Source organism: Macadamia integrifolia, chromosome 13 (assembly GCF_013358625.1).
Source record: "Macadamia integrifolia cultivar HAES 741 chromosome 13, SCU_Mint_v3, whole genome shotgun sequence".
NCBI lineage: Eukaryota > Viridiplantae > Streptophyta > Magnoliopsida > Proteales > Proteaceae > Macadamia > Macadamia integrifolia.
Window position 1 is genome coordinate 11,052,652 of NC_056569.1, and position 17,871 is coordinate 11,070,522.

A 17,871-nucleotide genomic window follows, 5' to 3' on the forward strand; every position below is an offset into this window, starting at 1 on the left:
CAACTCTAGAAAAATAACATAATGTTAAATCACTTTCAGATTATTTTGAAAACCTTTTATACCTTTAGCTTATTAAAAAAAAAACTATTTAGAATAAACAAGGCTGAATAAAAAAGAGTTAAAAATTATAATTTCTCAATTTACAGATTGGTTATTTCAAAAAATTGAATGGAACATAACAAATGGGAGCAAGAAGAGAATGGAATATTAATAATAGTACACGTAATTGCACAAGACCCTCGCCATTTGGAAATTAAAATCTTGCAATTACAAATTATTGGTTGCATCCATCGCTTCTCAACCATGGCAATGACGATGCTTGGTTAGGAGAGTTATTAATAAATCAAATTCACAGCTAAATTAACGAGTATTAAAATATTTATTTGTTTCAAGTGATCCATCCTCACCTTAATTATGTATATGACACTTTTTTCAGCCACATCAAAAATTGACTGTTAGATATAGAGAATAATATTTCAATAATCGTTGTCTTAACAAAACATGATAACATCATATTGTTACCATTAGATACATAGGAAACAGTCTGGATTAGTGACAAGCAAAAAAATTTAACAACAAATTCAATCAAATACCCTCTAATGTACATCCATACACTTCTAGTGGTAACTTTGCCAACAAGCCATTGCGCTTACTAACTGCACATTCAAGTAATGTCTTAAAGTCACTAAATACAAAATAAAGAAAAAGCATTTGATGCTTGACCTAGCAGTAAGGATCTAAGATTGTTTGGGCAGGTCTTGACCTTTTGGGATTGATTCCAGCCTTCACAGCCTCCTAATCTTTCAACCACACTTATCCATGGAAAAAAGAGTTAAAATCCAACCAAACAGAAGAACAAATTCTTAAGATTGTTTTATACACATCCTCCAAAATCCACATGAAGAAGAGACTGATACATGCAGGGATTCATAGAGAGAAAAAAGGAAAATTAAGACAAGAGAAGGATTTAGATAAAAGAAATAAATAAAATATAATACAGGATAAGATTGGCTTTACGGACGAAGACATGATGTCCTGACCTACTGGGAGGTAGTCGACCTCTTTTCAAGATAAAATCAAGAAATAATTTAAGATTTCATTCGTTCTCCTACTTTTTTTGTCCTTCCTCTTAAATAGGAAGGACAACATTTACAAAGAGTGCAACCTCTTACTCAACAAACACCACTTCTCTAATAACTACTACAATAACCGATAACTTCTACATTATTAAAAACTTCTAGACAACTAAATTCTATCTCAAAAGTAAGTATTCCCACTTATTTGTGCACGTAACAGAGACCAAATTGAAAGAACTAGCAAACCTCTTATAAGTTGGTCTAGCATTTCTCAGTTCCAATAGCATTAATATACAGCCGAAACTGAACCAGAGCATAATCCTTAATATGACAAAGTAGGATCACAATATCTTGTTCTCAAACATACATTTTGATGCAGTTTAAAACCCTTTTACTACTTGGGGGTGAAGGTGAAGAGGTCATAGTTGGATCAACCTAGGATCTGGACATTGCAGAATTTTTGGATCTCCAATCTGCGTCCATAGATCCAACACAGAACCAAGATGTTTTCTACCCTGAATAAAAATATACAAACATAGAAAGCAATATACTTTTTAAGTGTTGATTGGAAAGCACAAGTAGGATCATCTGGAAGTCCAGCAGCAATTCACAACTTCTTGTAAAGGGTAAAACAGATGGTTACTATTTGGTTGCAGAAACTATAGCAACATTTGAACCAATTTCACATGTCAATGCCATCTTGGCCTAGATCTTCAAAATAGAGGTGTAGAAGTTCATGGACTCTTCCTAACAATTATAAGATACAAGCTTAAACCCCAAATCAAAGCAAAAAAACTTGTGGGTATCCTATGGCTGCCTTTAACTTGTGCCTCCTAACACATTCTCCTTACCTCCCCCCAAAAAAACCCAAGAGTACAAATAAGACAATAGCCTGACTTGCCTGTCCAAAAATTTCAAGCATCCATCCATTCAACCTGGATCTGGGTTAAACATGACCCAGAGGATCTACCTGTTTAACTGAGTATCTGGTCACAAAACTAAGATGGATAATAAACTTGAACAATATAGGAGCAAACCCCTGGATCTACCAAGTCAATCCATAATCTAACTTCCATCTGGATCAAGATTGGACCATTAGCAAAAGTGCCAACACATATACAATCCAAAGTTGGACCTATTCCGAGTTTGCCACCTTTATGAAAATGCTTTCAATATCATATTCTTGTATATAGCATATGATAGAACGCATGTATCTGCATATATTGACATCAAATGAGCATATTATAGATTCTAATATATAATATCTATATTAAATGACTAAATGGTTCAGCCATCCAATCCAGGACCCAAATGGGTTGACAACTGGACTGAATCAAAAACCATGATTCGAGAAAACATTGTCACTTGTCACATCCAACGTGACCAGAGTAATTGTGGAGCAAATTGCTCTTATGGTATAGAATTATAGAAATATAAATCCAAATATTATAACAGCCACATGCTGCTGCTAGCAACATCATCATATTCCTTGAATACACAGAAGATAATAACATACAAATTTTACTCGCAGGCAAGTTTCGTACCGAAGCTAGTGAGACAGATTGCAAATGCCTGAAAAGCTGACAAGGGCTGCCTGTAATCCATTGTGAACACATCATCCCCAACCTTTCCGAACTGCAAGAGTACAATGTCCTCATCCCCTTTCCCTTCTGGTTGACTGGGGTCTACAGTTGCAACCAACTGGAAATTCTTTACAGAGGCAACTGTAACACGGCCATGGAAATTCAGGCACCAGCACTGCAAGTGCTCATGCCATCTTGGAGATTTGTTCCTCAGAATCATAGACCCAGAAGAAGCTGGGCTCTGCATTGCAGAGCTCTTCTCAGACAATTCACGGGAAGTTTCTTTCACCCACGGACACTGCAGTGTGCAGAGCATCCTTCTAGGCCCTCTGGACTTCAATAGGTTGAACTTGTAGGAGACCTGCCCAATCTCAAAGTTTCCTGCTGGGACCTGGGGACTGATTTGCTTATTTGCTACTCGACGACTTGCTCTATTGCTTGAGGGCTTAGCGCCAGTATATGGTGGCTGGCTGTCATAAATTGTGAATTTGGTGCCAAGGAAGTCCGAGCTGTAAATATAATCGGGGCTTCAGCAGGGACAGATAATAATAAATAAATAAATAAATAAAAAGATTCTTGAAGCAATATGGTTTTCATAGATGTGCCTAATCTAGAGTTGAAAGCTAGTAACTTCCTTATTTTTCTCTTCTTCTTTTTTCTTTTTCTTTTTTTTTTTCTTTTTCTTTTTCTTTTTTTTTTGGGGGGGGGGGGGGGGGGGGGAGCGTTTCTGTGGGAGGGGAGGGGTATACAAAGCTCATGAACCAAGTGAGGGTGTGGAATCATAATGTATAATCTCAGTCCTCGTATGCTTTTTCCGGAAATGTAAACATTAGATAAAATGTGTTCTCGCAGACATTTCCATGCAGCACCAAAACCAACACATTAACCTGTTGTTCTGCAGTGAATTGTGTGAAATGACATTGAATTATGTGCAGCAGGGACAGAATTGTGGATGTAGACTGAGAAGCACACCATGTTAGAAAAACTGAATACATATATAACTAACACTCATGGAGTATAGATAAGGGAGCACAAGAATTTGGGGAAATTTTCACTACATCGGCCTGAAGAGATGACGGGAAGGAATTCATGAGCAAGAATACATAACCAAGGACTATATTCAAGCTTGGCAATTATAAAATTATTTTGTCTTTGTTACATGTTCTAGTGTTACCAGACATCATTTTCCAACTACTTAAATTCAAACATTCATTTAATTATTGGATGAGATTGCCTTCTTTAAGTATTGGATGAGATTGCCTTCTCATAGTACTGTTAACACTGAACAGAATATTTTCCAACGACTTTAATCAAACATCTACGCGACTGATGGATGTTATTGCCCAAATGTCCATCATCCAAGTATTGGATGAGATTGCCCACTGGGTACTATTGTAGTAAACGAATCCTAAATAGTAACCTCTGAAATGGTCAATGAAACATGAGGTACATACCATTTATTTAAATGCAATTGCTAAAAGTTTTAACAGTAGTGATGAAATACACTAACCTGCATACAGATTAATGGACAGCAAGACACAAGACAGAACCACAGTGATAAGAAGAATACGAGAAACAGAACAGAATATAAATGATTCACATAACTTGGCAACCAGTACTTGGATGTGGCTGGAAATCAAATCAAATAAGGTAGATATCGAAGCAAATATATGCTCAGAAAATGGGGTTGATACAATGGTTAGATCTACAAAAACTGACAAGGATAGGAACTAGTAACCATAGAAAACAGAAATTAGAAAGCATAGGAGAGAAGCTGTGACTTATGATCTTCAATTCTGGTCGAAGGAAACCCTAATAGGGGTGAAGAACTAATCAAGATATGGAGCCCAGCCAATGTTGGATGTGCTATAACAATATGTCAACAACAGGTTAGAAAACAAGGGAAAAGAAAGAAACTGTGGGTAGGGAAAACAGAACGGAAAACCTGCAGGAAAGTGATTAGTAAATTGACCCCATAAAGGTATAAGAATAAACCACAAAAAGGAGTAGAGATTATCTAATGACAGCCACGGTATAAAGGAAAATGGTTGCTGGAACTGATAGACCAGTGAAGTAGAAGGAGAAAAGAAAAAGATGAGAGGAGAGTTATGACTCGGTATCACCACCAACCCTAGGTTAACGTCATCACCAAACAAACTAGGTTTCAGCACCTAGGAGCCTGCAACTGATTCACCATATCAGCCATTTTCACAAGAAAGCAAATGTTCAAGCATCAAAATCGATGGGTTAGTTTGCTCCTCTTTCTTATTTATAAGTAATGGTTTCTTATTTATAATCAGTAATGGACACAACAAAATTAGTAACCCTTCCATTGTGTGGGGTTACTTGGCTGCCAAGACATTTAGGAACTTCTGGAAAGAAGATCACTTGCTATTACAAAAATCAGAAACTTACTATAATAAAAAGACTCTTAGTTGCTACTACTTTTAATGACTAAGAGCCTATTACAAGAATAGAAACTAAACAAAATAGTAACTAGGACAGAATGCAGTAATTCCACAGGTGGCAGCAATATGGGCGCACATAATCAGCCAAAATAGAAATTCCAAAGGCTACTGGTTAATGACTCTGTATGGGCTTAACTTATAACCTTCAAATGGGTCCAAATATGGGCCTGGCTATAATTGAAGTCATGGCCTAATATGGGCTGGTTATAGTCATTGGGCCCAATTAGGGGCCTGAACAGCCTGGCCCATTTGGTTTTTTCTCCTCCTATGTTGGCCTTGTACTGCATCAGCTCTCCCCAGCTTGAAGAAACTCGTCCTTCAGTTTTAGTAAGTCTGGGGATAAGCTTGGTGTGATGCACGTCCAACTTCAACAAAATCAGTATCCTAGCCACTCACGATAACTTGGAACGAAATCCTCAAGACATGGCTTTCTCTCCTCAAAAAACTTGAGCAAATTCAATATGCAACACCTTAGGCTCTGCTTCAGCTATAAAGAGTGTTTTGGTAGAATCTTCCAGCATTGTAGCGTCAACCTCCATTTCAATCTTTGTAGTAATACCAAGCTCCGTGTCCCTTGTCCTCTTCAATGTAGCTCTCTTCCTTAGTGTTAGTGGTAGTATCAAGCATATAAGGTTAACACCTTGAATATCCTCACCATTATCATATGCAACATCATAATCGATTGGGAATGGCTTGCTTACTTCCACTACATCATCCTCCTCAATGCACTAGAACCACCACTACATCATCCTCCTCAATGTACTAGAACCACTGCATTGAACTTTTGTCACATAGGACAAAAGTTTACAACATGTCCCTACTCCAGCTTAATTTCATGGTAGTCATCCATAACACAACGGTTAGGAGTACCCGCCTCAAATTAAGCATGCATATGATATTCAAAAGAGGGTTGCGCCTGTGGTGGCCGTGGCTGAGCAATGTTTCTCTGTGGACCTCTTAAGCCTAAAGGTTTTCATAAAGTTATTGGTAGTAGAATAGATACATAGGGGGAAAAAAAAAAAGGAACAGATACGTGCATCTTCATGAAGTCTACTGCCAAATAGGATCTCACACATGCTGTTCTATGTTTGAGACAGGTTGGGTAAGTTATGTAAGGGCCTCAATGATGTGGTTCAGCTTATCATCAATGCCACGTGGCTGGGAGGGCTATGGGTAACTGTTGACAATGGTTCTGATACCAATTGATGGAGTACAAAAACCTGAAGACAGATTAATGGACAGCAAGGCACACGGTAGAATACATAGGATTCAAATAACTTGACAACCAGCACTGGATGTGGCTGGAAATCAAATAGAACAAGGTAGTCATGGTAGGAAGGACAACGGTAGCTGGAACTGATAGACCTGTGAAGGAGGAGGAGGAGAAAAGAAGAACATGAAAGAAGGAAGGATATGACTTGGTATCACCACCAAACCTAGGTCAGCTTCACCATCCAACCAGCCTAAGTTTCACCAACTAGGAGCCTGCAACTGATTCACCACAGCATCCATTCTCAAAAGAAAGCAATTGTTCAAGCATCAAAATCGATGGGCTAGTGTGCCCCTCTTTCTTATTTATATTAAGTAATGGCCACAATAGAAAACCAGTAACCCTACTATTGTGTGGGGTTACTTGGCTGCCAAGATATTTAGGAACTTCTAGAAAGAAAGATCCCATGCTATTACAAAAATTAGAAACTTAATAAAATAAAAAGAGACTCTTAGTTGCTACTACTTCTAATGACTAAGAGCCTATTACAAGAATAGAAACTAAAACAAAATAGTGACTAGGAAAGATTATAGTAACTCCACATGTGGCAGCCACAAGGGCCCACATAACCAGCCAAAATAGAAACTCCAAAGGCTGCAGGTCGATGGCTCTGTATGGATTGAAGCTATAGCATTAAATGGGCCCACATGTGAGCCTGACTATAACTTAAGTCATGGGCTGGTTATAGTTAAGTCACTAGGCCTAATTAAGGGCCTGAGTGGGCTGGCCCTTTTGGTTCTTTCTCCTCCCATGCTGGCTGTGTACTGCATCAGGTAGGCTCTGTCAATATGTCACTGATAAACTAATTTGATCGAAAATATCTCCAGTATATTACGTTTAACTAAATGAAGCCTTGTATACAAAACTACCTACCTTTGTAAGTAGGGATGCAACTCTGTCGCAGGTTAGTTGGCACCGAGAAAGTGTGAATGTGTTGTCCACATCAACCCATGCATAAAAAAAGGCCTAGACACAGTTCACCAAGTGGCAAAATGAAGGCCACCTTTGTCTGTCTTTGACCTTTGGAGAGCCAATTTTTACAGCTAGAATCCAATACCAGTGGGAAATATGATTGACTTGAGCAACTAGATTTGACATCTAGCGAGTCCAGTGATCTAAGGTGTCACCTATCTAACAAATAGGTAAAAGGAAAGAGGCCATTTTGATTTACATTGTCAAGTGTAGAGAGGCTTATGAGCTTATCTCAATGGGACCCATAATTCTGCCACGTGGCAGGATGACATGACAATTACAAACTATTGGATAGACAGGGGATGGGCTGGATCGGTCACATGTAAAATTTAACTCCAAAAACTGTTAAGCCAATTCCCATGGAATGAGTATAGTGCTTCCCTTTAACCTAGAAGCACTCAGTTAGCATTCAAAAATTTTAAAAATATGTTCCCGTGTATTGCCATGCACTCCCATGTATGACCATGCACGTGTACCGTACTTTGAGCAGTACCTTGCACTCTCCCATTTCCTCAATTTTCAAAGCCCTATTTGCCACTTGGCAAACTCCAATTGGGCTGAAACTACATCATCCCCAACTCTAGCTGAGAAGCTAATTACAATGAAAGTACTGACCAAAGAGAAATCCCATTTAGAAAGAAAAAGACACTACAATGATATGGATTCATTCTTAATTCCAGCCTTTAACTCCACAAGTGAGTAGCTTAACATGTAAGCAGGGGCCTAGGGGTCTACCTGTCCACGAAATTCGGGCCTCGTCCAACCATACCACGTGGCTAATCAGGTGACCGTTAAAAGAAGGATATCTCAACGGCAATGAAGGAATGTTTTCCCCCAAAAAAGTGCATCATTCTAAGGGTATCAAGCTAAGGGTGGGCCCAACCAACATTTTTTCCATGAAATTAAATACAAATATATATATATATATATATACATAATACACTCATTTAACCAATTACTTGGATACATTAAGCTTGGTTCTCCTTATCATAGTAGTCAAGGCAACGCCCAGGCACCTTGGTCTCCTAGGTGGGTGCCTAGGACACATTGGTCTCCTTGTTGGCTTCTCCTTGCATCAAGGCCCCCCCCCAATGCTTATATACAATTTTTTTAATAGGTAATATAAAATTTTATCTTTACATAAAATATTGAATATAGGTTGGCCTACTGGATGTAATTAACTAATATCACCTCTAAAAATTACCATAAAAATCCAAAAGCTAATAGCTTCAATCAGTCAGGAAGATAGAATATCTTGTCAAGATATGTTGATGTGGTGCAGGATAGGTTTGGGAAATCTAATACGAGCCTTCCTTTGATGTCCCGCTGCTTTCTTCCTATTAATTGATGAATCCCCATTGTTTAAGGCTAGAATTTAAGACAAAAGTGGGAATATTGGGACTGGTAGAAAAACGAATAGGGGAGAGTAAGAGGGTGGTAGCATAAGAGGGAAGAGTTGAGGAGAGAGGGAGCTTGGCTTCACACCATCTTGGATTCACACCAAGGTTTGTAGGAATCACTCATACTGCAGAGAATGGGAGAAATCTCCACGTTTCAACATTATCTTCCTTTGCTGCCCCACAGTTAGAAAGCTGTGAACAAGTGTTGAATGGCTACCCAACTCCAAAGATTGTGTCCCTAAGTCCTCCTTGTTTATAGAAGAACACGATGTACAGAGTCTGACACCTGCCCGGTGTTGGAAGGTCGGAAGGAGAAGTGTTCTAAGCTTTGAATGGAAGCCCCGGTAAACGGCAGCAAAAACTCTGTCCTAAGGTAGCAAAATTCCTTGTCGCATAAGTAGCGACCTGCACAAATGGTGTAACGACTGCCCCGCTGTCTCCAACATGTACCCAGTGAAATTGAATTCTCCGTGAAGATGCGGAGTACCAACATCCAAGGTATTTGGGGGCTAAGGTTGAGATAAAAATTTTGATGCAAGAACTGGCAAGAAATTTAGCAATAATCAAGTCTAGGCAAGAAGGGGAAATTGGGTTTCTTAGAGATTTGGCTAAGGAGGGTCAAGGGAAATCAGGATACCACATCTTTCATCACAGTATGATTTATTGGGGTTTTTGGGATCTTGTAGTTGAAAGAACAAATGGGATTCTCTTAGGAAATGAAACTGGAGGTTGGGAGAAATATGATGGAACAAACAACAATGCATTTAGGGGGATCAAACAGGGATGGTCTGTTGTAGGTATGTAGTTTGAAAGAGAAGGAGTGGATAGAAGAAAAATATGAAGATAGAGAAGAAAGAAGATCACCTTGGCTACTCCATCTTGAATTCAGTCCAAGAATTGCATAGAGTCACACATGCTGCAGAAAAGAGAATAATCTCCCAAGTTCCAAATACTTCCATTCACTCATTGCCTTCCCATCCAATTTACAACCTTTAAACCCCAAAATGATGAAAAAAAAAAAGGAAGAAAAAAAGAGGAAGAAGAAGAAGAAGAAGAGGGAGAAGGAGAGAGAAAGAACTCCCTACTAATTAATTTTCCAGCAAAAAATGCTCCCTAATAACTACTACTCCAGCAATAACTCCCTTAAAACATTAGTAAATAACAATTTTGGCACTAAATAAATTAAAATACAACAAAATAAAACAAGCTACACATAAGTAAATAGAAATAAAAATATGCATCCACACAAGGGACGCCTAGCACAATGAAGTAATATGTTGTCATGTACATTGGCATCTCCTCTCATATCTCCTAAATCCTTGGATGATGTCCTCATCATGATGTTTATCATTAAGAGGGTAATACGTTCAATGGAAGTGCATTACAACAATAAAATAAAATAAGTTTTGCAACAGCCTTTACCTCAGCTTCCCAACATAAGCATTACTTCCTTGGGACAGGTCATCAGCATCAAGAGAGATTATATATTCAGTGTGAGCACCATGCCTAAATCTTCGTGCTGCTAAAAGGAATTTCCCTTTATCCATCGATGCTGCAAAAACAATCCCGGAAAGCAAGAGACTAAGATTCAGATTACCAAGAAAAAAGTAATCAACCATCAAATATAAAAGCTTATTTGAGAGGGGGGGGGAGAAAAACTCGAGTCTCAAGAGTCAAAACAAAATTCTCTCTCAAGAGTTCCTGACACTTTGAAGCTTGCAACTTCAGAAAAGTAAATGTGAACTTCGGAGAAATGCTCATGTTACTATATAGTGCCAACTATTCAGAAGCCAGTAATTTTCCTTCATGTGCATTTGTATTGTTCTTCTCTCTTTCTAAGAAAATGTCCCACAAATGAAAAGGAAATTCTCTTCTCATCCCTAAATTCCTGCACGCCCTTTATACAGTTCCATAAATTGATACAGATTCATTATTGTTCCGCTTGCCACATTTGATGATTCAGAAACCACATTGGAAACAAGGAAAAAAACAAACAGCTAAGATGCTAATGTAGGCCCGGTTTTAATTTGGACTAGGGTTTAGTACTAGTTTGGGTTGGGCCTTTGCTTTCGGGTTTATTATTATAATGGGATGAAATATGAAATATAAAGCCCAAAAGTAGGGTTTTAAGGGATGCAAGAAATTAATATTTTATTCTGGAAGGTTCCATGTTGGTGGTAGTTGGTTAAGAATTTATATTATATTTTATTCCTAGACCAATTGTGGATTGTAAGTTGTTAGTCTTTGAGTTAGTTTAGGAAATCTTAATTTTAGATTCCTTAACCCTCCAAGACTCCTAGTTAGGAAAGTTTAGATATTATATTTAATTCGATAGCCAAGAGGATGTTATCTTTCTCCTCTATCTTGGTAATCTCTTCCTCCTCTCTTTATTTGCTATTTTGTTATAACAAACACCAACAAATACAAAAAATAAACAAAGCACGATATGGTGTGCTACGTCCTTGGGCGAAGAAGATGTTTCACTATGTAGAAGAGAGATTACACCCAAGCAGCAGTGAGAAAACTCGCCCTCAAACCCTAGCTCGAAACCCCTCCAAAATTACATTGATTTACTCAACAAGACGATAGTACATTATATACTTCTCCAAGTTGTGGGTCGATCCATCGGGTCACGGTTGATCGGGTCGAGCCATACCATCGGCCCAACCCCTCTGTGTCCATCACAAATCACATAAAACTTCCCATTCGGGTCGCCACCAAAAGATGTTGGAGTGGACCAACCTTCAAAACGGGTCAAGAATTCGAGACAAACTTAACATATTCTATTTCTATATTTTTCTCCTCGTCTTTACTTCCTACTTTCTCTTCTTATTCCTCTCTTTCTCCCTTTGATCCCATCTATTTTTATCTTTTTCTCACCAGCCCACAACTTCTATCTCTCTTCCCTGTTTCTCTCTCCTCTTAGTTGTCACAGGCTATTGTTGGATTAGATCTCAAGCATCAAACAGGGCTACTGGTTAAGCAAATATATAACATGTTCATCTATTTTCTTTTTTCTCTCCCCTGATTGCCCCAACGATCTCTCATATCTCAACTGATTACATTTCTCATATTATCATAATTTCCCTTCTCAGCATAGTTGTCAAGGCATCACCCAGGCGACGCCGAGGCATATAGGCACCTTGGTCACATTGGACACCTCGGTTGCCATGTTGGTTTCACCTTGTGTCCAGGCCCCCTCCAATGCCTAGACGACGTGCCAACTATGCTCCTTGGTTTCTGTTATCTGACATAATCAAATCTGGAATATTCTTTCCATTCTTTCTGATCATAGATCTAAAGCTGGATCAGTTGCCCCTCTTCTCAACAAATCATAACCTTAGCTCTCACTTTGGGCCCATTACCCGCAGGTTGGTCTAATGACTCTAATCAATCTGGCATCAGGTTTGGCGTCAGAACCTAACATATCGCTTTTCATTATCGAGATTCATCAATACATCTACGATTTACTCCTTTCAATAAAAGATGATTTTATTCATTCTAAGAGAGTATGCAGGACATAAGAGCTTTTACAGAATTTAGAAATATTATAGACAGTCCAATGAAGAGTTAAAAAAAATAAAAGGAGAGAGAGAGAGTGAGTGAAGTTATATTTGAATTCCTTGAAGAATCATTGAAGCGGACGAACTTCAAGAGAAGGCCACAACCAAAATTGTAGTTGAGGATTTGATCGACTGTCTGATTGAAGTTGTGAAGCCCCAAGAACACACTCCAATTGAGGGAAAAAATTCGAAGAGATCAAGACCATTAGTTTCCTTCTTCCTCTACAAATTGTGATGAAGCCGAATGTTGTTTTGTTTACTTGTGCAAAGGGTAGGATGATTATTCCATCACAGTGGATGATCAATGATGCCAATTGATTAATGGTGGTGCTACAACACTACAAGACTCAAGGATGAGTCTTTTCCAAACAAGGAGGGAATAATGCAGACCCGGTTAAATTTGGGCCAGTGTTTACTATTGGTTTGGGTTAGGACTTAGTTTTATGGTTTTATATAATCGTAACAGACTAAAATATAAGACTCAAACGTGGGGGTATTAAGGGGTGCACAAAATTAATATTTTAGTTTGATGGGTCCCATATTGGTGATAGGTGGTTAAGAATTTATATTATATTTTATTACTAGACTAGTTGTATGTTCTTAGTTGTTAGTCTTTGAGTTGGTTTGGAAAATCCAATTTTTTTATTCCTTAGCTGTCCAAGTCTCCAAGTTAAGAAAGTCTAGATATTATATTTAGTGAAAAAGAACCCTGCCCAGCAGTGTCCCCTCTGCCCTCTAGTCTTGGCAACAGATCTCAAGCATCAAAGAGGTCAGCAACTGTTTAAACAAATATATTATAACCTGTTCTTCTATTTACTATTTTTCTCTCACCTGTTTGTCCTAACGATCACTCCTTTACTGATTTAGTTTCTGATACTATCATAATTTCACTCCTCAGTTTCTGTTATCTTACATAATCAGATCTGGAATATTCTTCCTATTATTTCTGATCATTAGATCTAAAGCTGGATCTGTCCAGCATAATATCCCCGTTCTATTGCCCTTCTTCTCAACAATCCACTTGCTCACAACTACACCCAGAAAGATGTTAGTACGAACAAAAGTTTATAATATCTACCAAACAGGGGCCAAAGCATTCACTTGTATTACCCAAAACAAACATATTGTAGATAGATAACAGTATGAGATATACAAAACCATACGAAATATTTACTAAATAGTAGTCTTTGATTTCTGTGCAGAACACCAACAACAACAGAGAAAATGAGAAAAGTAAAAGAGATATTCCAAGCCCTGAAAAGAGTACATAAGAATAATGAATGCTTAAAATGGGTCAGGCATCATATCTCGTCCATGTTAGACTTGATTCCTGGGAGCATCTCAAGTATGCACTTCCTATCAGGCGCTAACGAATGCTTAGAAAATAGTGAACAAAATAAACCTTGATATTCCCTCAAGTAATAGAAGACCTCAGAACATCGCCTTCCTACACATCATGAATGATTTACTTTCAACGTGCCAAACATCATCCCGAAACCTCATCCTAACACATTTGCTAGGGCTCGCAATAGGTTGAAGTACAGTATAGAGCTCCCCTACTCTCACTGACCCACAGAAGACGAAGCCACAATGATATCAGCCCCACCTCACTAAGCATATGGGATATTTATTGCTTATATAATGCAACTAGAGTCGGCTCCTTGGAGCAAGGCGGGGAGTGCAAGTCCCTGGGATTCTGGCACTAGTGATCTTGGTATGCCAAACCCCAACCATTAGGAGTAAGCCAAGGCGGGTCTGAGCTTGGCCGGCCCCAATGCCCTCCCTAACTTTTAAGCTCTTAAATCTTTACTTATCGCAACGCCCACAGACCAATTTAAAATGTCTCTGTGGCTGACGTTCATCAAGCAGGCCACATGGATTGGCCAGGATCTTCTTCTGCTAATGATACCTCGAAATAAAAGAATACAAGTATGAAGCATCAATAACATATGTTTTTTTATGCCTCGCCTTAAACTCGTACGTCCTATAGCTTCTAGTGTTCCCTAATTTACTAATCAGTACCCAACCTATATTACTCCTAGGATGTCATCCCACCAAGACCCACTTTATGCATGAATTTTAGAAAAGGGCCTGCACCAGCAGAGTTACACAGGTCCATAAGGCATAAAGTAGGTCCTAAATCCATAAACTGGGCCCACTGTAGCAGGACTCAGTTTTTAGACAGTAGTTTATAGGGGCAACATATCAAGATATTTTTCCCTCACTGGATGACATAATTTATTCAAGAAAACACAATAGTGACTCCATTAAACTCTTTATGGAAACAACAATGGTGACAACGAAAGAACAAACACAGAAATATGTTCTTACTTGTTAATCATCCAACGACATTCTCTTGTTAAAAAATTCACCTACTTTTATCTCCTACAAGCCACCAAACAACTCAGAAGAAAACAATTTCCAGAAAATATGAACTTGATAGTTGAATATTTTTCCACCCACACTTGGCATTGGTCTGAAATGCTCAGGGAATGTTTTGCCTGAAACCCTTATCATTTTCAGCTGACTCCATCTCCTACCCAATCCACATGTTTGGACACTCTTTTTCAAGCTTCTCACTTCTTCCACTAAAAATAGCTCCCAAAAAAATATCGGGACTTCAATTTCCTAAAGTACAATGATTTTGAGGTCTTTCCCGACTCCTCCTGACTCCTGATTTCCAATCCCACTATTTAACTGTTTTCCCCTGTGACGAATAGGGTTTGATTAATTTCTAGTGTTCCAGTGTTCTGATTTGTTTTCATGTATCCAGTTCAAAACTGCAAAGGATCCAGTCTGCATATTTAGGTGGAGCTGATCCTACCATTTCTTCCACTATGGTAGATTGGCCATCATCCATGCAAGAAGAGCTGCTTAATGATGCTCTTTGTAGACCCAGATTTCGAATTCCAGAATAATGCCTTTTCTTTTTTGTTAGCAAGCTAGTCCTTCATGCTGATGGCAATGCCAAAGGTGGGAGTGGCTAGCTTTTCTGTTGATGTTTGAGTTTCTGGCTTTGTCCTGTCTGTTGTATCATCGTTTCTTCTTTTTCTTTCTTTAATATAAATGATCTTTTAGCAAGTAAACAAAAAAAAAAAACACATAGGTTGTAAGTAATCTATAAAGGTCAGCTAAGCTCACCTGAATTGATATTTGCCTGTCAAATACTGCTCAGCCATCAATGTAAGGTATGTGTTGACAACTAGAAGGGATTGTTTCAAATAACATGCAGATGAACAAATTAATTGGATGTATTTTATTATTCTCAACTACATCAGAAACATATTGAACTGACCTGTAGAGCAGGAAATGTAACAGATTTGCTTGTATAAACATAAATAGCTGATCTAGAGCATTCAGATGATAATGGGATGAGTAAAACTGGCTATGCAGTTATAATCTCTTGAGTAAAAAATTACCACTTTCATGTTCGGTATTGGTAAGTCAAATGCACAGATGTTATTCATTTCAAACTAATTGAGCTACATAAGGTCAAGTCCAAAGAAGAAAGTTCTAATAAGACAGTAAACCGTAAGATACGCATTCCATTGACATTTACTTACTTGAAGTCAGCCCAAGATAAAGATAGAAAGTGGAGGTTCTTTTGTTCCGTTTGATATAACATTGAAGGGGAGTGTCACGAGGCCCCGGCTGCATTTTGTAAAATGAACAAAACATCAATCCCGTAACCAATAACGATCCTAATACTGAAAGAGAAGTAACAATGCACAGAATGTCCATTGAGAATGCGAAATCAATAACCCAAGAAGCACACATCACCCGAAATTCAAATAAGCATAAACCAACAAAACAGACTTCGAATCAGGCCGATAATCCACTACAACATATCAACTTCTAACATAAAACTACTGTTGAACCTTACAAAGCATTATAAAAAATTGAGAAAATACTAATAATGGGTAAAGAAAATTCTCACTTCTCAACAGGGGAAAAAAGATCAAACTACAAAAACAGGGAAATGTAACTAAGAGTTCCAAAGACAGATCTAAACACCCAACTTGGACTAGATACAACAAAACCCGAAGGAATCACCAAACCATTGATAAAAGAAGGGAAGGAAAAGGCAAAACCTGCTTGAGAGAAGAAGGGAAAGTGATCTTCCCGCTCTGGAGGGGAGACCTAACAATCTCCCTGGTAACGTCTCTCCACCTCTTGCAGACACAAGCACAGGAGACAACGTTCTTCCGGACCGGCCACCGGTCTTCACTGGTCTCGACTCGCTGGATAATCTCCCCGAGGAGCTCGGGGAGCATTTTGGACCAACAATCCTCATCTGAGACTGCTACAATTCCTTCCTCAGCTTCTTCATCATCACCAACTCTGTGATCTTGTTGGTCGGCTTCGATCCCTTCTGCTTTTAGGGCTCTGAGATCCAGAGATGAACTCGAAAACCCCTTCCGGTGCCAAAATACCCTTCTCAGAGACATTACTTGCAGCTACCTACTTCTGGTCCTAAACTCCACATAGCCTGAAACAGATAGAGAGAGATGAGAGATTTATCGAGACTGAATCGAGATGAAGACGAAGAAATCAAAAGGAGAGAGTAGTAGCTAAAGATGTAAATTAATGGAGTATTAATTAGATTACAAAGGCATCATGATCATCCCATTCTTTGTAATTGCTGCGAAATTGTTGTCAAACTTCAAAACACACAATTTTAACGCAATTCAAATGAAGCGGCTAGTCTTGCGTCTTGCCTTTTGAGGGAGAGTCGTCTATTTCATCCCTCTTTGTTTTACCTTTTCTTTTTTCTAATTTTAAACGTCTACTTCATAATTTGAACAGTTGATTTGGTGGAAAATATCCTGCGTAGACTGTAGACCATGTTTGACATTTATCGATTTAAGGGCTATTTCATCTCTACCAAAAAAAAATTAATAATAATAAAAATAATAATGAACGATGCCGTGGCACCTGTGCTCCACATAGAGGGCGACGAAAAGATGCCTCACCTTTGTAAAATTCACCCTGCTGATGGCCATGTTTGCCCCCTCATTGGCCTCGTGTCGGTACAAAAACATTGTGAGTTTGTGACTGAGTAGTGCTTGTGTTATTTACATGGCCCAATCTCTATACTTTATAATAAGGGTGTCAATTCTAGGCCCGATCGAGCTCAATACGTTTATGGTCCAAACGAGTCTGATATGTTTATGGCCTAACCTATACCAATCTGATTAATAAAAGGGCTCAAACCCGACACGTTTATAAATAGGTAGTACATGGTGCAGCTGCCTATCCCGATGGGTGCCCGACTTGAATTTACTCATTTAAGTCCGACCTAGCTCGACCCCTTTAATACTACTTGTATTTTTTAAAATTTTTTTAATACTATTTGTATTTGGTGCTAAGGCTATTTTATATGTACAGTTAAGATGGTAGTGATTGTTATCTGAAAATTCATCTTTTTCAAGCATAGTTTAATTGATTTAAACTGGTTCAACTTGGATTGTGTAGGCATAGTTTAATTGATTTGAGTTCCACTGGGTTAAAGACCGACTACCTTAGTAACTTAGTTGCT

The 17,871-nt window shown here is 38.5% G+C and overlaps 1 protein-coding gene across 3 annotated transcripts; it reads right to left on the reverse strand.

The window, feature by feature from the left end:
* Positions 1-2,321: 2,321 nt before the first annotated feature.
* Positions 2,322-17,079, reverse strand: LOC122059638 (tubby-like F-box protein 1). 3 transcript variants are annotated; one of them, XM_042622554.1, is made up of 5 exons: positions 16,941-17,079; positions 16,424-16,821; positions 15,896-15,983; positions 10,192-10,321; positions 2,322-3,168 (listed from the first exon to the last, which is right to left on the reverse strand). In XM_042622554.1, exons 2-5 carry the CDS (start codon positions 16,778-16,780, stop codon positions 2,598-2,600), a joined length of 1,146 nt encoding a protein of 381 aa, XP_042478488.1. In that variant the 5' UTR covers positions 16,781-16,821; positions 16,941-17,079; the 3' UTR covers positions 2,322-2,597. The 3 variants fall into 3 exon arrangements, with proteins under 3 accessions (XP_042478488.1, XP_042478489.1, XP_042478487.1); XM_042622555.1 differs by having other exon boundaries at positions 17,051-17,069; XM_042622553.1 differs by lacking the exon at positions 16,941-17,079 and having other exon boundaries at positions 16,424-16,916.
* Positions 17,080-17,871: the final 792 nt, after the last annotated feature.

Bases quoted from the DNA above. Each gene is read 5' to 3' on its own strand.
- LOC122059638 (XM_042622554.1), bottom strand. From the start codon at position 16,780: ATGTCTCTGAGAAGGGTATTTTGGCACCGGAAGGGGTTTTCGAGTTCA. The intron at 10,322-15,895 runs GTAAGTAAATGT...TTGTTTTTGCAG, and splicing joins TTATCTTGGGCTGACTTCAA to CATCGATGGATAAAGGGAAA. The intron at 3,169-10,191 runs GTAAAGGCTGTT...TTATATTTACAG, and splicing joins GCTTATGTTGGGAAGCTGAG to CTCGGACTTCCTTGGCACCA.